Raw genomic sequence first — 20,714 nt, forward strand, 5'->3', positions numbered from 1 at the left:
CCATGACCTTGACCGCCTCCCCATGACCACCTAGCCGGCTCCCCCAACCCCAGTGACAGACACCTCAACCACCCAAGCTGCTCTCCTACGCATTGGCGTTTATTCTCACTTCCAAATCTCCGCGAATGTACAGGACAATCATAAGGGCACTGTTTAAAAAAACGGAGCTAAAACCGTCTGGCTGACAGGCTGGCTGGCCGCTCTGAGGCAGGCCCACCCTGCCCCGAGGGAGCCCTGGGCTGGGCCTCTTGGCACCGCCTGGCCTGTGCACCTCCGTGACCCTCGCCAGCAGCCCCCGTGGACAGAGCCGTGCAGGGGCTGGCGCAGTGGGGAGCAGCCCTCAGCAGCCCCCACTCTCCCCATCCAGCCAGGGTCGCAGCCACCCTGGCAGTGAGTGGGGCCGAGCCAGCAGTCGCGTCCCCAGAGGTCCAGGCGCTGCAGGTGGACAGCGGTCCCCTGGGCATGCCCTCGGGCTGATCCAGCCCTGGAGGCCCGGAGCGTCAGAGGATCTGCTCTGTGCTGGAGGCAGAGACGTCCAGGAGCCGCCAGGCCGCGTAGGGGTTGAGCTCGTCCTGGTCGCGGCAGAGCGCCCACACGTACAGCATGCGCAGCACCTTGTCCTGCAGGAGCCAAGGGTGAGGGCCGGGGCAGAGCTCGCGGCACCCACCAGGGGACCAGGGGCCGTCCAGCGGGGCGGGGCTGGAGTAGGTTCCCAGGTCAGGACACAGGGGGACACTAGGAGCACCGGTCTGGGGCCCAGAGCAGAGGCTACAACTCAGGACTTGGTAAAAGCGGACAGGCCAGCTGCCCTCTGACCTCCAGTAGGCCCGTCTCAGGCCCTGGGACTGCTCAAGGTGCTGCCCTGCCGTCCCCAGAAGCTCCTGGCCATGAGTGCACAGTGGCCGGAGACTGCAGCTAGTCCTGTGCAGCCGCCCGGCCCGTCCCGCTCCTCCCTCACTCACCGGGTCGCCCTCGACCACCTCGCCTTTGGGGTTCTTGATCACCATGACCAGCTGCGCCTGGAAGGTGACGATCAGCACAGGGCCCTGCTCCATCATCTTGCCCATGGCCAGCTGCGGGGGGAGCCGACAGGGCGGGCGGGCCTCAGAGGATGGCCCCCAGCCCTTCTTCCCTGCAGAACCCCCCTTCCGGGGGTGCTGCCAGGAGGCGGCCCCGGCAGTCAGGCCTGAGGTCCTCCCACCGCGAGCCTGGGTCTGAACTGCCAAGAGTCTGCGCAGGCTCCCCGACGGGCCGTGCGGGGCAGAGCAGCCTGACAGAGCCCTGCCTTCCCAGGGACGGGGCAGGGACAGCACCGCCTCTGGGGGACCAGCTGCAGCACCCCTGTGCCCACTGCTTGTCTAATGTTCCAACCACAGGACCACAGACACCTTTCACTGAAAAGGAAGCCTCGAGGTCCTTTAATCCAAGCGCCTGCCGTGCTGGGACTCCTCCAGGGAAGGGGAGTTCACTCCCCCCTGCTCAGTGCCCTTCTGAGTAGCAGCCTGCCCGGCCCCAGGGCCCCCTGGCCCCCGAGGAGGCACTCACGTCGACGTTGTCGATGTCCAGGATGCGCGAGTGGAACTGGAGGCCCAGCGCCTTGGCCTGCTGGATGGGGTGGGCCAGCTGGCTGTAGGTCTGCAACAAGAAGCCGACCAGCCCATGTGGACGGCCACCTGAGCGCAAGGTGCCACATCACAGGGGAGGGCCGACACCCGCACACCCCGGGGCCAGGGCGGCATCCTGGGAAACCCTCCCCGCAGGGAGGCTCCCTTTCAGCTCTGCACCTTCCAGAAATGGCTCCCGGCATCTGGGTGTGCCACGCCAGGAGCGGCAGACACCAGGAGCACAGGTCCAAGCAGGGAGGCTGGTGCCACCCCTCTGCTGGCCTGAGCCACACGCTTCCCTCATTACAAAGAGCACTGTATCAAGATTCCCAGAGGAAAGTGGGCTATTCTGGAACACTACCTGAAATGCACCCCAGGGGTAAGTTGAGGCCTCCTGGCTGATCTGAAACATTCCTACGTTCACCTCACTCTGAATCCTGGCCTGGAATCACGCCACTTTTTCTAGGATTTGTCCTAACCCACGGGTTGCTCTGGAACCAACTGCCAGGGTCAGCCTCCTTCCCACCGCCCGGCCCCTCATGGGCGGCTGTCAGCCACAGGCAGCCTGTTCTTCCGACGGGGGCCACGGGGCCTCCTATGACACTCCTGAGCCCTGTGACTGCTCCCAGGCCCAGGACACAGCCCCCGGGACATGTGCAGCCTGGCAGCTCGACAGACAACCAGGACGGGAGGCATTCCGACGGCACCTACTTTTTATGGCAACAACCGATCTGCCCAGAAAAATAAAAATGGTGCCAATCTTATTTCTCGTGCAGTTTCTTAAAGATGACATTTTAAAAACACCTCTGTGCGAGCGGCTGCAACTTCAGCTGCATTTCAAGGGGCACCAGCAGTTCTCTGGCAGAGATAATCAGCCACATCCTAATGCTCCCCAAGCAAAAAAAAAAAAAAAAACCCACACTCATAAATGCCTGCTGGATTAGTCACCATGCAGGGGAGTAGTTAAAAAGAAAACCTGACATCTTCTCCTCTGCTTTTTCCAAGTTGTTTGTGAGCTGGAAACAGAAGAGAATCAGCCAAAAGACTCTTGGGTTGCTTCATACAAAGAAGCTGGGAGAAAAAAAAAACATCCCACGAAGACGCAGGTCGGGGAGTGAGCAGGGTGAGGTGAGGTGGCCGAAGAGCACGGAGCCCCGAGGGACAGGGAGGCTGCCAGGACCGGGGCAGACAGTGTGTGCTCCGGGGGACGCCTGACCAGCCCCCATGCAGCCCGGCGCCAACTGTGGCCCCAGGGACCCTGAGCCGACTCCAGGGAGCAGAAAGCCTGGTGAGAACACATGGCTCCTCTCGGGCAGGGGCATCTATCAATATCTGTTTAGGTTCGTGTTGTGGGATCCTGCACTGAGACTGCAATGAAGCCATGCACCTTGTGCATCCTGGAGCGCCGCTTCTGTGTTCCCACTGGACCCTCAGGACCCCCGCGAAACGGCACAATGATGCAGCCCTGTCCCAGGGAAGGGAGGTGACACAGGCCCAGGGGGCCGCTCTGTCCAGCACCCACAATCACCACACATGGGACCCACGTATGCTGAGCGAGCGTCTGATGCACCCCAGTTATTTGTTGTCCCTTTCCCCTCGCTCCCTGACCCCGGGGCCCCCAGCCTGTACCCCAGGCGGTCCTGACCACGGGGCTTTCCTTTATGTCACGCAGGGCCGCCTGAAACGGGGCAGGTAGACAGGCCACACTGAAAACTTCATCTTCCTCAGGTTGCCTCTCCTATGATCCTTTGTTTTTTTTTTTTCCCCATGAGCCTTCTTAACCAGATTTATTTTAAGACAGGGGAAGGTTTCTAGATGACAACAGGCAGGAAGGCCCCAGGCCATCCTTTAGGCCCAGTGAGGGAGGGAGGGGGAAGCTGGAAGGGTCATCTCTGACTAGGAGTTCAGTGCGGAAAGGACCAGCCACCTGGCCCCCAGCGAGTCCCGCAGGTGCACAGCCCATGGGCGGGGACGTGCACCCCGTGCTGAGGGGCGGAGGAAGGTAGAGATGGCTCTGGGCCAGCCGAGCAGCAGACACAAGGACCCCCTCCGACCAGGACACCACGCCCTGGGTGCCCTTCCCAGATCCAGCTGCCCAAGCAGATTTTCTCCAAACTGTGATTTCCTTTTAGGCCTAAACGCAAAAAAAAAAAGAAAAGTACTCACAGCCTCATAGCACCAGTCTTTGAGAATGTCCAGCTCTCCAGAAATCATGGCCTGAAGACAGAAAAAAATAAAATAAATGTTAGAATGAGTGGGCTCTTCTGGTGGAAACCTTTTGAGCATTCTCCAGTGGGCATCCTTCCTCTGCAGACCCCCGGCCCCTCTGCGGTTCTGGTTGGGGAAGGAGGGGGACCTAGGTCAGGCTGAAGCAGTGGGTGCCCCCTCCCCAGCCTCGGGGAGCAGAGCCCCTGTGTGACCACGGGCAGCCCAAGGGGGTCCCTGAAGGCCTGGTGGAAGAAAGGGGAGGGTGGCAGTGGGGGGGCAGGGGGCCTCTCGCCCTGGCTGGGAAACTGAGCCATGGAGGCGAGGAGCTGCACTCTGCCTGCCCTGGGGACGAAGCTCTGGACAGCCAGGCCCACAATGTCCTACCAGTGGGGGCAGAGAGGGAGCCCTGGGGGGTCCCCAAGGTGCAGTGGGGGATGCTTGCACAGGAACCTGGAGACAGGGCCAGATCCAGTGAGGGCGAAGGAGGGGCCCAGAGAAGGGAGGGGCCGGGGGCCCTGGAAAACTGCAGGCAGGCTGGGGGCTGAGACAGCCTCAGCCCAGAAGAAAGTGCCAGTGCTCGGTGGCTGCTTTTGGGAGTGGCTCCATTTCCACCTCCTCCCAGCCCTGCCCCAAGCGGCCGAGGGGCCTGGGAAATCAGAGGAGAGGGGACCACGAGGAGGCAGCACAGGAGGAGAGACCAGGCATCCACACGGGGTTGGAGGGCCTTTCTGTGGTCCCACTCAGGGCCCTCCAGAGGCCAGGCTGGGCTGGGCTGAGGATGCCCAGGCTCTGGCCACATCTTGGGGGCTGCAGAGGAGCAGAGACGTGGCAGGGAAAAGGCAGCCAGGGGGCTCGTGGAGGGCGACCTTGGGCACGCCCCCCGCCTCAGTTATGAGCCAAAAGGAGAGGCGAGAGGACCAGATGATGGGATTTGGGATTCCCATACAGACAACCTCGGAGGAAAGCCCCCTCTCCTGCTTCCCTGCCCGGCAGGTCTGGCCTGAGCCACCAGCTTCTCCAGGCCTTCCTCACGCCTGCCCCAGGGTGACAGCTGGTTTCTCCCACTCCTGCAAGGCCCCCGGCACCTGGAGACAGACCCGGGGCCCCTGGCGGCCGCTCAGGGCAGGCTAGAGGGAACAGCTTCAGGGGAGTGGGAGGGAAACGAGCCGGGAGGCGCCAGGCTGTTTCAGCAGGCGCGAGAGGGGAGGCGGGCGTTGCTGCCCGACCTCAGGAAGAGAAGCTCAGTCCCCGGGCAGGACACTGTGTGGGTGAGGCAGGACATGTCAGAGCCACCGGCGCCAGGGCCAGCAGGCGCCATGGAGGACCATGCCTTCTCATGGGGGGTCAGGCGTCTGAAGACAGGAGCAACGTCTCTGCTCAGAAAGCCCCCTTCACGGCCCAACGCCCCCAGGGAAGCCTCGCTCGGGCCACAGTGTTTGTGACGTGCACCCCCGGGATGGCAGGCCGGAGCCCGGGCACCAGAGGTGGGGGGGCCTGCAGGCTGGGCACCCACCTCCAGGACGTTGGGGATGATGTCCTTCTCACACTGCTGCAGGAACCGGTCCTTGTCGAAGGCAGGGTCCACCCGCAGGATCTCCGTGAGCACCTCCGACATCTCTGTCTTCGAGAACAGGCCCCCTGGGGGCGGCCGAGCCAGGAGTGGGTTGAGGGCCCAGGACCCTCCCTGCAGCTGGCCCCGGGGGACAGGACGGTCCTGGGGCACCCTGCTCACCCAGCAGGTCCGTGACCTTATCTGTCAGCGCCCGGGACGCCCGGATGAGCGCGTTGTCACTTTCGTCGTACCTCATTTTCATCTCGAAGAACCCTGCGGGGGATGGGGCAGGGGTCAGGGTGCCTTCCGGAAAGACACCCCCACTCCACAACTTCCGGGGATCCTCGTGGCCCCCGGGAGAGCCATTCTCCACGCAGCTCGGGTACACTGGGGGACTCTCTGAGCTTCTTCCTTGGCCATGAGTGAGGACCCCCCTGCAGAGCCCCCTCAACCCTGGGCAGGGCTGTGTGAACTGGAGGGCCGCCCCCGCTGCCTGGTGCTGTCATCACAAAGGATGCGGCAGTCCTCACAGGACAAGGGACAGGGCGTGTGGCATGGCTACGCTCCTTGTCACCACCTGGGAAGCCCTACGCCCCAGACGAGGGCAGAGGACTCCAGGGCCACAAGCTGGCGGCGGCTCCGTGAGCACCAGCGTTCCTGGCCTCCTGTATGGGCAGCGTCTCGTGGTGGAATCCACAGCAGAACCGGCAGGGAGGCGGCTGGGCCCGGCCACCCTGCTGCCACCACTGGCCCTGGCTCCAGGAACAGCAAAGATGGTGACACAGCCCCTACAGCAGTGTCCCCACCCACCACGCTGAGAGGTTCGGGGGCTTCCCACTGGGTGACCCTGCGGAAGCGACTGGTCCTCTCTGACCCTCAGTCTTCTCCTCTGTGAAATTGGGGTCTGGCTTGTGCCCAGTGCACGGGGAGTGCTTAGTAAGTGTCACTGTCACCGCCCTGCCGTCAGCCAAGTCTTGAAGGGGTGAACACTCACGGTTGAACACCACGTTGTTATCCCTGAAGTCTTTCCACTGCTGGTACCACTTGGAGTCCTTGTGCAGCACGACCCCCAGGGCCTCCCTGGGGAAGACAGGGCAGCCAGTGAGCAGCAGCCCAGAGCCGCCGGGCCCCAGCCCCACCCAGTCCAGGGGCTGCAACCACACCGGCCTCATCTCTCTTCCCCCACCACCAAGCCCCCAAATCCTCTCGAGGGAGCCGGGGAACCTCGGGCAGAGAAGAAACTTGAGCAAGTGACTCGGGTAGCAGCCTTTGGTGGACCCTCAAAATGGACCACAGTGAGGGGGGTGGAAAAGGGAGGCGGTGAGGGGGCAGACCCGGGCCCGTCCGGTACCTACTCATTGGGCTCAAACACTTTCTCTTCTTTGAATTTCTCTCCTGCAAACTCTTTCCTTTTCCTGAGCCGCTCGGGCCTCCGGTAGGGCCCGGTCTGCCCCAGGACGCTCTCGTCGATCTCCTTTTTCACTGACTCCACCCCCTGGAAGAGAGCACAGCCAGCGTGGCGTGGGTGCAGGGATCCTTCCCCATACCCCAGACCACCGCCGTCGGCCTGTGGTCGCGCCCAAAGTCGGGAGAGCGCCTGCTCTGAACCCCAGCCTTGGGCCTGATGGCGCCCTGGGGCCTCACCTTCCCTGGGTCTCGGGGTCATTCGGCTCAGAGCACCCACCCAGCCTGGTGCAGGGCAGCGACACATCTGAGCCTTGGGGAGGCAGACACAGAGGCCCAGAGAGACCCCAGCTCTGCTGACTCCTGCCCCTCCCCTCCAGGAGCAGCCAACACACCCCTGGCTGCCCCCAGCTGACCCTCAGATTCCGAGACTGACTCCTCACTCTCCCTGGAAACCCAAGAGGCATCCTGGGATCTGCCTCTGCCCCTCTCCCCTGACCCGAGCTGACCCACAGTCTGTGGATTCCACCTCCCCAAATCTCTGGAACCCGTTTCCCTCCTCCTGTCCCCACCAACAGGCAGCTGTGCCCAGGCCACCCAAGGCAGCCTCCAGCCTCCTCTGTCACACTGCCGGAGTCCTGGCTGGGTGGCTGTGCCTCTTCCACACTCAGTAACCTTCCTCGGCTCCTTGTCACTTTCCACATGAAACCTAACCCCTAACCCCCGGCATGGCCCGCAGGACCATTCTCGACGGGCCCCACTTTCCCTCAGCCGCCCCATGGCCTCCCCACCGTTCATGGGGTGCCCCGAGCTGGCTGTGCCCGCTCCCCTCTGCAGGGCCTGCTCCCTCCACCTGCAGCGCCCCCCAACTCCTCCCTCCCTCAGGGGAGAAGGGCCCCTCTGAGAAGGCTCCCTGTCCCCCGTGTGTTCCTCTGTGGCTCACTGGTCAGGAACTGCCTGTCTCCTTCCCCTGCACCCCTGGAGAACAGGGACTTGGAATTTCTCTCCTGTTGCCCTGCGGCCAGCAGAGGGCCCAGCACACAGTAAGATACAACAGGCATTTGTGGAATGAATTCAGGACCTCAAGTCACCCCAAGCCCAAGAGGTCTCTGGGTCACGGACACAAGCTAACGGGGTTCGCAGCTCAGAGCAGGCGAGAGGCTCCTGGGGTGTCAACCTGCAGCTCCCTAGAGACTGCGACTTGCCTGAGGCCCTCAGCCAAGAGGGGAGCAGGGCCCTCCCACCAGGCCCACTGCGCTCCCCTCGTGAGGCCCCGAGCCCCAGTGCACTCACCTGGGATAGGGCTTTGAAGGCGGCGGTCCGGCCCAGCTTCTCCCCGCCCTTAGACACTGACTCGGCCGACTGCTTGGCTGTCTTGGCTGCCTCTTCCACGCCCTCTTTGATTTTCCGGCCAAAGTCACTCCTACTGACTTCGTCAAGACTCTACTGAGACAGGGTGGGGATGGGGCGGGCGGTGTCAGCACGGCCCCCTCAGGCCTGCAGGTGCTCCCCAGAGCTAAGGCCAGAGCAGGCCTCCAAGGGGCGGGAACAGGCGCTCCGAACTCATCTGGCTCGTGGGGCCCTGACACTCGGGTGCACACGCTGGAGAACACTGCATACAACTTCTGGGGTGCTGGGCCCTCGGGCTCCCCAGAACGGGCAGGAGCCCCGAGCCCTCCAAGGATTCCGCAGGAGCAGCAGCCGGGAGGTGAGCAGGAGGGTGAGGGTGGGCTGGCCTCCCCTGGGCCCAGAACCATGCAGAGCCCCGCCCCTCTTTCCCGCCCACAGAACAGAAAAACCAAAACAGAAACCACCAAAGAAAGCCGCCCATGGCCCCAAGGAGTCACTCCCATCCCCACCCTCGCCTGGCACAAGTGTCCCCTCCCCTCTATGTCTAGGCAGGAAGAAGAAAATCCCCACTCATCCTCCTGTCCTGGCTAGTCGCACGGCTGGTTCTAACTTAGTGGTGAACCGCCGGGCGAGTGGCTAGTCTGCCTGCCCTCCTTCCCGTGGGGTGGCGTGGATCTAAACTCCAGAAGCCTCCCGACCCGGATGGCTCTTCCCTCACCTGCCACCCACACCTGTCCATCCACGGCTGCCAAGTCACGCCCTGCCCGGCGCCTGCTCTTGCCGCTCGCTGCCTCCAGCCCCACTCCCCTCCCGGGAGGCGGTGGCTCGGGGCCGGCGAGCCCAGAGACTGTTACCTCCTTCACGGTGCCTGTGAGCTCCCCCAGTTTCTTCTTGATCACTTCGCTCGTCCGCACCGTTTCGGATTCGATGGTTTTCTAGGGTAAAGGACGTTGTTTCTTTTTGTTGGTCCAAGGAAGCACTTTCTCAACCCCCCTTCCCCACCCAGGGCCCCTCGCTGCCCCACAGCCTGGGGCTCAGCTGATGGACTTGAACCGCCTGAGCGCAGGATCCCCCTGCCCAGCGTTTCTCTCTGATCTTGCCCATCAGCTCATCAGCGATCTATCTCGGGGGGCTCTGCTCTCAGCATCATCCTGCCTCGCTCTGCCCCCCACCCAGCCACTGCAGCGGTTCCCACATCCCGGCCACCCCACCCAACCTCGGCCTGCTCTGCCCCACACAACCCCTCCACCCACTCCCCTCCCTTAATGAAAAGGAAGGGCGATCTTCTGTCGGGTCGAGTCCCCCAGAGGCAGGACCCAGATGGGTAGTTACATCCAAGTGAGTGACTTGGGGACACTCAGAGGGAACAGGCCTTGCCCATGGCCTGGGAGGGGGGCCAAGAGAACAAAAACCTGAGGGACCCGGGGGCAGGTGCCCGCACCCCCGGGCCTCAGCCGCCCATCAGATGCGGATGCTGTACCCGCCTCGCAGAGCCCTGACGTGGCATATGAATAGAGGACGCGAGCCCATTCGCGGTGGTGGGCGCTTGGCAGCTGCTCAGTAACAGACAGCAGCGGTAATTAATAATTACGCCAGCATCGTAACCCACTTTCTACCCATTTCACTCTGAAGGCCAAGACTGCAAGGCTCTCAGGAGCAGCGCATCTGAAATCAAGGGGTCACGGGGGGACCTGCGGAAACACAGATTCTGCTCCGGCAGTCAAGAGGGCTCTGAGACCTTGCCTTTCTCGCAAGCTCCCAGCAGAGGCCGGGAGAACGGTCTGCGGAGAACGGCGCACTGTCTCTCCACAGAACCAGAAGGCTGGATGGCCCACTCCTGTCCCCTCGCTCCCTATCATCAGTGGGGTGACCTCATCCCCACACAAGCCGCCCCTCCCCCAGCGCCCCGGCACTGAGCCCCTCACTGTCCGGGGGGCTCTGGGAAAACGTGTGCCACCGAGGGAGACACGCAGAAGAGGGACTCACGTATTTCCTTCTGGCCTCCTGGAGCGCGTCTGACTCCTCCAACTTCCTCGCCTCGTCTCGGAATTTTTTTATACTTTCTTTCATTTCTTTGTTTTTGGCTAATTCTTGTTTGATATTATCTAGCAAGCCAGAGAGAAAGCCTTTTCTGCTTCCAGAAGAATAGGATCTGGACTAGAAAGAAAATAAAAGAAATGAGGGATTCTTTGTTTTCTCCTTTCTGTTGACCTAGGTTTAACAATGAATAGCTACCTCTTTTTATAAGAGTAATAAAAGACAAATTTAAAAAGCAACAGGCGATAAACTGTGGGGCATGCAGACAAGGGAATATTAGTCAGTGCTAAAGAGAAATGAGCTCTCAAGCCATGAAAAGACATGGAGGAACCTTAAATGTATATGACTAAGCGAAAGAAGCTGATCTGAAAAGGCTACATAACGGATGATTCCAACTCTGTGCCATTCTGGAAAAGGCAGAACTATGGAGACAGTAAAAGGATCACTGGTTGCCAGGGGCTGGGGTTTGGGATAAACAGGCAGAGCAGGGAGGATTTCTAGAGCAGTGTAACTATTCTGCTTGATACTGTGATGGTGGTGGATACATGTATCATATTCGCCAAACTCACAGAAGGTACAACACAGAGTGAACTCTCATGTCAACTAGGACTTCAGTTAATAATAATGTATCCGTAATGGCCCATCAGTTGTAACAAATGTACCACCCTCCTGCAGGATGCTGATGACCCGGAAAACTGTGTGCCAGGTGGGAGGAGAGGGGGAGGGACGGCTGATGGGAACTCTCTGTACTTTCCACTCAGTTCTTCCATAAATCTAAAACTGCTCAAAAAAAGAAAGTCTATTAAAAACAAAACAAGATGCCATGCTCTTTGTCCAACAGAGGAAACACTGGACGAGAAACGGGTGCAGCTTGGAACCCTCATGGGGATTCAAATACACTCGCGTTAAACCCAAGGCAAAGTTCAACACCCAAAGGGGCTCCTGCCCCAGGACTGGAGGTGAAAGGACTCTGTGGCTCCCCATTACAAAGGAGCTGGCACAGCGCCCTATACCCTGGGCTTCTGGGGCTGGGATAACTTCTTCCTTTGGGGCCACTCCCAAGTCCCCAGTTGGGACTCATATGTCACCCAAGGGCCTGGAGACTGGCACAAACCTCCCTGTCTCAGCCCACAGGGTCACAGTCACCGAGAGCCCAAGCTCGGGGTGTCCCCTCACAGGAAAACCCAACACACCTGGGGGCCAGACCCTAGGGAGGCCAGAAGAGAGCTTGAGACGCCGCTCCGGGCACAAGAACCACATTGTACACTGCCCAAGACGGGCTCTGGGGTTGACAGAGCTGGGGTTAGACACCTGCATCCCCACCCGTGTCACTAAGAGCAGGCTCAGAAAGAGAGAGCTTAGAGGATGACGATGAGAGATCACGTCACAAGGAAGTGGCCGTGTGTGCTCAGCTGCTCCCGACCCCTCCCCGGGTGTGCTGGCTATGCTGCAGGGGCTGGGGGCTCCCTCTACAGTTTCAGGAGCGACTGCCTCCCTGGCCCCCATCAAGCCACAGGGAAAGCTGTACCAAACCTGGGTGCTGCTCCACAGGCGGGCAGCCAGGTCTGGCACGGCCAGGCTGCCGTCTCATCTAGATGTGCCCTGGCCAGCCTTTCTCCAGGGGAAGTTCCAGGACTATCAGGGACGGCGCCACCTTGCAGCAGCCCTGCCACTCACTGCGGGCCTGCACACTGTGAGTGTAGGGTGGGCTGGACAACTACAGGGCAGGGCCCCAGGGCCTGTCCCACGCCCACAACAGCCCCAGGACAGGATCAGGGAGACAAAATCTGAGTGAGGCGGGGGCATAGGGAACCTACAAGGAGGCAGCTGAGGGAGACTCAGAAGGAAGGGAGGGCGTGGGCTGCCCGAGCACTCAGGTTTGGGGAAGAGTGTCAGGTTCTCAGTCTCCCTCTTCATGGTGGTGAGGCACCAAGAGAAACATGAAGAGGAGTGACTGGGGACACAAAAGCTCTAGAAAATGCTACCTGTGAGGAGCAGCATAAAGGATGGGGGGATGTGGCCTGGGGAAACCGAGCCCCAGGAGATGATGGGTAACTCTGCTCAAAGCCACACGGGGTGGATTTCAGCCCAGTACAGGGGATGACTCTTCTAGCCATTAGAGCTGAGACAACGTGCTACTTTGTAGGCAGGAGCCTGATTCCTAACGATATTGGGCACTTCCTGGGATACAGAGAGGACCAGGCACACTGGGCTCTGTAACTCCAAGGGCCTTGGATATTGACTGTCTGCCAATCAGCCGCCACTGGCAGTATGGGCAACATCCTGCAGCCCTCTCTCCCGTCAACTAGGTCTGATTTTTCCGACCTCCTCCTCCTGTCTGCTTGCTCGGGTCCTGAGTCACTCACCAGGGGCAGCTCTCTGCCTGGCCGCCGTATCTGATAGGTTCCCTGGGGCAGCGGCACTAGGTTGTGGCTCGACAGAAACTGGACTCCACCACGGAGGCATCTCTAAGTGGGGGAGAAAAGAGAAAGATTCATTCAGAAAAGACGGTGACGAGGAATGAGGTAGGCCACACTAAAAAAGCAGGGGTCGTCTGAGACTTATCTGCCAATTTTTATCGCATGCCTGCCACATGCTGGGTGCCCTGCAAAGTTCCCATTTTCTGAGAAGCCAGTGGGATCGGGTGGAAAGAGAAAACACTGGATCTGCACCTCCAGGGCCCATCTCTCCCCTCCCGCTTCTGAACCTGGGAGAAACCTGATGGGTCCCGGGAAACGCCAACCTATGAGGGAGGAAGGTTGAACATGCCAGTCCAATTTAATCCCTTAGTCTGAAAATGGGCATGCTGAGCTTCAATGCTGGTGACAAGCAGTCTTCTCTCACTAGCCCACCCCACTTCTGCTGGCCTTGGAAGACAAGAGACCTGGGCTTTCAAAGGTAAATTCTGATAAGTTATTTCTCCAGGAGCAACTCTGGAATAAACCTACAATGTCCTGGCCCAGAGCTGTGCTGCATGCAGGACAACTTACGGGAGTCACTTGGGCCAACAGCCAGCTAACCTTACGTGAAAGGCATTTCTTCTCCCACCAAATGAAGCTCCATGAGGGAAGGGCCTGTGCGGGTCCTATTCAACACTGCACCCTAGTACCCAGCACGGAGCCATGTGCACAGATGTGAGTGACCTGACAGAACCTCTCTTCCATTCCCACATTCCCTGATCCACACCTCCTGTCTCCAGTAACCCTAAGCAACATCCCAAACTTATAGTTACTCAAGAGTAACTCTTGGGAGTTTAAATAACTTGTACTTCTCGATCTGCCTACACTGAAGCCACTGGCTTCAGCGTCTTAACTAGAGGCAGATGGCTGTCTAGCTTGGTCGAGAAATCCCACAGCAGGGCCAAACCTGAAGTCGGTTCCCCCTCATTCCTGTGCTCAAATCCAAACACGTGTCAATTCAACCTCTAAAACCTGGCTCTAAAGAGGCCAAGAAAAAGTCAGTGGGAAGTCAAAGACATCTTCTTTCTTGGTACACTCAGATTCCCATGAGATATTTTCCTTCCTCCAGAGTCTGGCTCCGGAGTCAGGTGGACCTGGTCCAAAGCCCCCACTAGCTCTGAAACTGTGGGCAGGTTGCTTAACTTTTCTGAGTCTTCAGTTTCCTAACCTGTGCGATTGCGACAAGCGGCAGCAATATGAAGTACTGTTTTCTCAGTGTGCTTTACACGCCCTGACTCCCACCGCCTCTATGAGCCCAGGCTCTCAGTCAGGGCGAGAACCACCTCCCGCGCTCTCACACGGAGGGTTAGGAGAGGCGATGCAGGAAATGCTCCCGGTAGAGGACGTGGCATATAAACGTGAACCGTGACTGTCACGGATTTTTTGCCTTCTCCTCGCTACTCTGCGCTGGGCGCCGAGGCCACCATGCACTCCCCGGTGCACGTGGGATCTGAGCAGGAGGGGAGGGGCGATCCGCTCCCCGCCCGCCTCCGCGCACTGCCGCCCCCCACCCGGCCCCCGCCCTCAGGCCCCGCTCCGGGCCCCCCGCCCCGGCCTCGGCTGACACAACGAGCCAACCCCACGCCTCTCGCCGAGCACAGGGAAGGGCCGCGAGGGCCAAGGGCCTAAAGAGAAGAAGGCCCTGGAGGTCGCGAGCCCGGAGCCCTCTAGGCCCACCCCGTGCGGCCCCGCACGTCCGCTCACCCGCGGGCAGCGGCACCAGCCTCCCCACACCGCCGCCGCCGCCATGTTGGATTAGCCCGTCTGACCTTCTCGCGGCGCGCCCCGATGGCGTCATCCACCGCGTCGGCCTGGAGCTGGGAGGCCCTGGGAAAAGCGGGCCCTAGGGGGGGCGGGGTTTCGAGAGGGAAAGGCCTCTGATTGGCAGGGCTCCAAAGGGGGCGGGGCCTTGGGAGAGGGCAGCGACGGGGCGGGGCTCGATAGGGGGCGGGAACACCTTGAGAGCTAGGCCTCTGATAGGGCAGGATTTCGGAAGGGCGGGGTGTGACTGGATGTGACCCAGGGGGCGGGCACTCCTCTGAGGCAGAGACCTATGGTTGGATAAGACTACGAAGGGGCGGAGCCTGAGGGCGTGGATTCTGTTTGGGGCGGTAATTTCCCTACACATCGCGCAGGTTCCGCTGGCGGGAAGGTAGGCTGTCCGCAAGGGCCGATTCAGTTGGATTCCTGACTGACTGAACGGCGGACCAGCCCGATAATGACTGACTCTGGCTCTCACTGCCAGTGAATGACTGACAGTGACCGACAGACGGACGAGTGAGTTGCTCCAAGAGCAAGAGCGACGAGCCCGCTTTTACACAGCACTTGGGGAAGGCGCCTGTTGGTTTTGGCCCAGAACAGGAAAGGGAAGCTGAGGCCAGGCCACTTCTCCATCGATGCAGTGTGAATTGACACACCTTGCGCTGAAGAAGCTCAGGCCTCTGTCATTTCAGTGCCTAGATACTATTTTCCTATTTAGAGAATGCTGCCACCAAGTGGCGGCACCTTGACATGTCCGTGCCATCTGAGGCTGGGGAGAGGAGGGGTCTGGTCTCTTGCGGGAGTTAATGTATGTTGCGTTTGCTCTATTGAAGCCATTTGCATTATTAAACTGTGATAAGGGCTGTGGGACTTGAAAGGGGGGCAACATACACTCCCTGGCTTCAGGGTTGGACGGACCTGCATTCTCTATCCCTCAGAAGCTGCACCTCGAGGTGGGAGTAAGGGATGAGGGCTTCCACTCTGGCTTTGTTTGAAATGTCTTAACACCAAGAGGAGCAAACTAGTTCAGCGGTTGTGATATACAGGTTTGAAAAGAAGGTCTGGCCTTCTTAGTTGTAGTTGAAACCATGGACTGGGACAAGGGCCCCCAGGGAGAGTGTGTCAAATGGGCATATCAAAGACCCAAAGCTAAAACGGAGGAAGAAGAGCCCTTAAAGGAGACTGGGCAGGACTGGTCAACAGGTAGAGAGAGGACCCGGAGGGCCTTGGAGAAGGCAGGTGGAGTAAGCCCTCCTGAATCCTTCAGAGAACTCAGGCGAGTCCAGAACTTTACCCATGTCCTTTGCGTTTTGCAATATGGAGGTGCCTGGTGTGATGAGCAAGAGGGTTTGGGTTGAATCGAGGCTGTGGAAGCCGGATTTCACTGGGTTGAGATTTTTTGACAGAGGTGTGCTGGAGTCAGTGTGTACTGGCTGGTGAGAGCCAGCTGTCAATTTCCAGGAATTTTGGAGCCAGTTGTTAAACACAGCCATTGTTGAAAAATTGATTGTATAAACTTCTGGTCAAATGCATTATATTAAAACGAAAGTAATAAATACTCAAAACGCAACACTTCCTAATTATTTTGCTACATGTTACTAGCTGTGCTGCTGAGTTTATTTACATATATGGTATTTGCATGCTGGAAATACTCTGTTATGTGTGCTGCTGCATTGCATACCAGTTCTGTGTTAAATGATGCCATGCGAGTAGCTTGAAATCGACCATGGTGGATATTTACACCACAGGAATTGGCAGACACTACAGATCAGGAGCTTTGGGGTTTGTTTGAGGGCCAGTCATTAAACATTTAAGCAGCACGTGGAGAGAGTGAGCACAGACTCCTCTGAGGCCTCTTTGCTGTGAATAGAAGGTGAAATGACAGCTGAAGGGATATTTGGGCAGCAGAGAGGATGGTGTGTTTGTTTTTCCCACCTTTTTATTTTGAAACATTTCAAAGCCACCAAAACGTTGCCAGAAAGTATAATGAACACTCATATATCCTTCACCTCTGCTTCATTTTCCCTTGCTGGTTTTAGCTTTCTCTCTATTATAGATACAAACAAATATATATACAAATATATACAAATAAACTTCTTTGTTTCATTAAACCACTTGAAAGAGAGTTGCAGACAACATGACACTTCCCCTTCGATACTTAAAGATGTGTCTCCTAAGGGCATTCTCCACAAGACCACAATGCCATCATCATGCCAAGAAATTCATTATCATTGATTAAATAATTAAAATTCCATCAAATAAAACTCAATATTATTCTTTCCCCAATTTGATCGCTTTTTTTTTTTTTTTACAAATCTAGAGTTCAATCAAGTTTCACTTATTGCATTTGGTTGCCATGTCTCTTTCAGTCTCCTTTAATTTAGAAAAGTCCCCTCGCTTTTTTTCGGGGGGGGGGAGTCTTTCATGACCGATGATTTTGAAGGCCTGTTGTCTTATAAAAATGTGCCACATTCTGAAGCTGACTGATTGGTTCAGCATGATTAGGTTCCAGTTTGGCAAAGAGTGTCCCACGGGGGTGTTGGTACTTCCCACTGCATCCCAGCAGAAGCCCCGTAATGTAAGGTTGTGGTCCTTGGTGTGATGGTGATGCTGAGTTTGCTGGCTGGTTGAGGGTTTGGTTGTTTTTAATGGGAGAGGTGGGAGTGTATTTACATGCAGAGCTGGGCGTAAAGAGCTTGAGGGAGGAAGAAGTTGAAGGTGAGGAGAGAGGGCGTACCTGAAGGAACAGAGTGTTTGAGAAGATGGGTTAGCCCTGCATGCAAGAAAGATGCCTCTTTCCCTGGGAGGGATGGGGGAGAGGTGGGGACCAGTGGTTGGGAAGTCTGCTGCTGGCCCAGGATGACATCAGAGGGATGTCCATCAGGGCATTGCTCCAGCCTTCGAGGAGCGAGTAGAGAACACTGCTCTGCATTCACCACCCTGGTCCCCAGCGGGAAGGGCTAGGGCATGGGGCTGGCGCAGCAGGAGGATGCTCTTCAGGGAGCCCCAGGCAATGACTTCCGGGTCTCTACCTCTCTCCCCAGTGTGTAAGCCCTTTGGGGACTGGCCACTCATGTCCTGATGCGTAGCACAATGCCTGACACACAGTAGGTACTCAGTGAATATGTGTATCAACAAAGTGAATGAAAGAAAGAGCTCCTGCAGGAATTTACATGAAAGTTCTCGAACACAGAAGACCTTATTTACAGCACAGGTTTCCAGGCTGGCGATGGGCTCCCAGTGGTTTTTACTGGGTGGGCTTGGCGGGGGATGACATCTATACCAGCTAACATTTATCAGCACTGACTGGGCACGAGGCTCTGTGCTAAATTTTCTCACGCATTTTCTCATGTAAGCCTTCCAACAATCCCATGTGGTTAGAGTCTGATTTTTCTATTTCTGCCCAACAAATCACCACCAACTTAACAGCTTGAAACAACACCCATCTAGTATCTCACAGTTCTGTAGGCCAGAAGTCTGGCTGAGTGCTGGCTTGGGTGGCCCATACCCTGATGTTGGAACAAGACATAGATTAGAAGAGCCCCTTGCATAAAGGTGACACACAAATTCGTGAAGCGTTTCATCTTTTTACAACAATGGGCATATAGTTGACAAGAGTGTACTGGACACTTAAAAATTGGTTAAGAGCCTCTCTCTCTCTCCGAGCCAGGAAGAGAGACTTCACCAAAGACTGAATCTGTTGGCACCTTGGACTTGAACTTTCCAGCCTCCAGAACTGTGAGAAATAGATGTCTGTTGTGTAAGCCCCCCAGTGTGTGGTGTTCTGTTATAGCAGCCCGAGCTGCCTGGGACAGAGCATCCTCCCCCATCAGTAGACCAAGCTGTGTGCCCAGGGCTGCCCGGCGTGCTCGCAGGGCGCAGGAAACCTTCCACCGCTGTTTGTCGAGTGTGCACTGGAATGGGCTGGCCACGGTCCTGGTGAGACCAGGAGCAGGATACGGACTGAAGCACTCAGGGAGCCGCCCTCTGGAGAAGCATCCAGAAAGCTGGGAGTGCATACGTGGTGCTCATCCAGGAAGGGCGAGATTTGGGACTAGGATGATCACAAATTAGCCCAAAACATAATGGCTTAACAGAGAGTAGAATGGTGGCTGCTGGCAACTCGGGGGTGAGGGTGTGGCAGACGTTTAATGGGTTTAAAGTCTCAGACGTGCAAGATAAGTAAGTTCTAGAGCTCTGCTGTGCGACATAGTGCCTACAGTTAACAAGACTGCGTGTGCACTTACAAAATTTGTTAACAAGACTGCGTGTGCACTTACAAAATTTGTTAAGAAGGTAGAGCTCATGTGAGGTGTTCTTACCTCCACCCAGAAACCCCCCGAAAACAAAGGCATACGAGGAAACTTTGGGGGTGATGGGTATGTTTATTACCTTGATTGTGGCGACGGTGTCACAGGTGTATGTGTGTGTCCAAACTCATCAAATTATATCCATTAAATATGTGCAGGTTTTCTATATCAATTATATCCCAATAAAGCTGGGTTTTTGTTTTTGTTTTGTTTTTTTTTGCTGAGGACGAGTCGCCCTGAGCTAACATCTGTTGCCAATCTTCTTCTGTTTTATGTGTGAGGCACCACCACAGCATGGCCATTGATAAATGAGTGGTGTAAGTCCACGCCCAGGAACTGAACCCGGGCCACAGAAGCAGAGCACGCCGAACTTAACCACTAGGCCACCGGGGCGGGCCCTAAAGCTGTTTTTTAAAATGTAATGTCTTAGGGGCTGGCCCTGTGGCATAGTGGTTAAGTTCGGCATGCTCCACTTTAGTGGCCAGGGGTTTGCTGGTTCAGATCCTGGGTGCGGACCTATACCACTCACCAGCCATGCTGTGGCATCGGCCTACATACAAAATAGAGGAAGGCGGGCGCAGCTGTTAGCTCAGGGACAATCTTCCTCACCAAAACAAAAAATAAAATAAAGTGTAATGGCTTAAAACAACAAATACATATGCTCTCACAGTTTCTGTAGGTCAGGAATCCGGGTGTGACCCAGCTAGTCCTCTGGTTCCGGGGGACTTTACAAGTTTGCGATCAAGGTGTTGGTTAGGGCTGTAATCTTCTCAAGGCTCAAATGGGGGACGTTCTGCTCCAAGATCGCTCAGGTGGCTGTTGGCAGGATTCAGTCCCTTGCCGGCTGTTGGACAAAGGGCCTCAGTTTCTCGCTGTCTCTTGGCTGTCTTTTTGCCACACGTGCATACGGCAGCTTCCAACGTGGAAGCCAGCTTCCACCCGAGGGTGCAGGAGAGAGCCAGCAAGACAGAAGTCACAGTCGTTGGTAACCTGGTCTCAGCTGTGACATCCATCACATTTGTCACATTCTGTTAGTTAAAATGGACTCACTAGGTCCTGCCCACACTAGAGGGGAGAGGACCAGATAAGAGCGTGAATACAGGAGGTGGGGTTATGGGGCCACTTTAGAGGCTGTCCCCCACCCACACCCTTTGGGACTCAGGGATAACTTAAGCTTTATTTGTTATAGTTGTGCCATAGTAGAACCTGGGACCTGGGCGGTTTCTATCTTTTTGTACTTAGAGATATCCTGCTTAGACTATGTAGTTATCATTTTCTGTTATTGTTCCTTGAAAACTTGAAGAACAAAAAGGCTCCCATCACCCATGACTAGTCATGTTGATAGCATGTGCTCTTAATAGGATGTAATAGGATGAGAAGTGCCCTTCGCCTCTGCAGTCCTCCTCCCCCAAACCCGTCACCCCAGTCTAACTGTGAGAAAACCATCAGACAAACCCACTGACAGAGAACTTATAAAATTCCTGCCCAATCCTCCTCAAAACTGTCAAGGTCATAAAAAATAAAGTAAGTCTGAGGGCCGGCCCAGTGGCTTAGCGGTTAAGTGTGCACACTCCGCTACTGGCAGCCCGGGTTCGAATCCCAGGCGCGCACCGACGCACCGCTTCTCCGGCCATGCTGAGGTCGTGTCCCACATACAGCAGCTGGAAGGATGTGCAACTATGGCATGCAGCTGTCTGCTGGGGCTTTGGGGAGAAAAAGGGAAAAAAAGGAGGAGGATGGGCAATAGATGTTAGCTCAGAGCGGGTCTTCCTCAGCAAAAAGAGGAGGATTGGCATGGATGTTAGCTCAGGGCTGATCTTCCTCATAAAAAATAAAAATAAATAAATAAATAAATAAGCCTACTTGTTATTTGTAAGGTGCAAACTTTCATATACGAATTAATTATTTTATTAATTACAACATTCACATCTTCTGTATCATTATTTTTTACGAATAGATGCATAAATTTAATATATTGATCTTTACTAAACAGTACTGTATTCTCAACATAGACATTCATGTAAAAAAC

At 56.7% G+C, this 20,714-nt stretch overlaps 1 protein-coding gene and 1 non-coding gene across 2 annotated transcripts; one reads left to right on the plus strand and one right to left on the minus strand.

Annotated features, from left to right (window-relative positions):
- Window positions 1-78: 78 nt before the first annotated feature.
- Window positions 79-14,397, minus strand: TIMM44 (translocase of inner mitochondrial membrane 44). The gene is made up of 13 exons (XM_004443487.3): window positions 14,319-14,397; window positions 12,522-12,623; window positions 10,105-10,275; window positions 8,973-9,053; window positions 8,062-8,211; window positions 6,720-6,859; window positions 6,359-6,444; window positions 5,545-5,637; window positions 5,326-5,450; window positions 3,771-3,821; window positions 1,546-1,635; window positions 963-1,073; window positions 79-620 (listed from the first exon to the last, which is right to left on the minus strand). Exons 1-13 carry the CDS (start codon window positions 14,361-14,363, stop codon window positions 501-503), a joined length of 1,365 nt encoding a protein of 454 aa, XP_004443544.1. The 5' UTR covers window positions 14,364-14,397; the 3' UTR covers window positions 79-500.
- Window positions 14,398-17,860: 3,463 nt separating this feature from the next.
- On the plus strand, window positions 17,861-17,965 carry LOC147912176 (U6 spliceosomal RNA). The gene has a single exon (XR_015550293.1). It is a non-coding gene; the product is annotated as a U6 spliceosomal RNA (small nuclear RNA).
- Window positions 17,966-20,714: the final 2,749 nt, after the last annotated feature.

This window comes from Ceratotherium simum, chromosome 39 (assembly GCF_057802395.1).
Source record: "Ceratotherium simum simum isolate JZ-2026a chromosome 39, ASM5780239v1, whole genome shotgun sequence".
Classification (NCBI taxonomy): domain Eukaryota; kingdom Metazoa; phylum Chordata; class Mammalia; order Perissodactyla; family Rhinocerotidae; genus Ceratotherium; species Ceratotherium simum.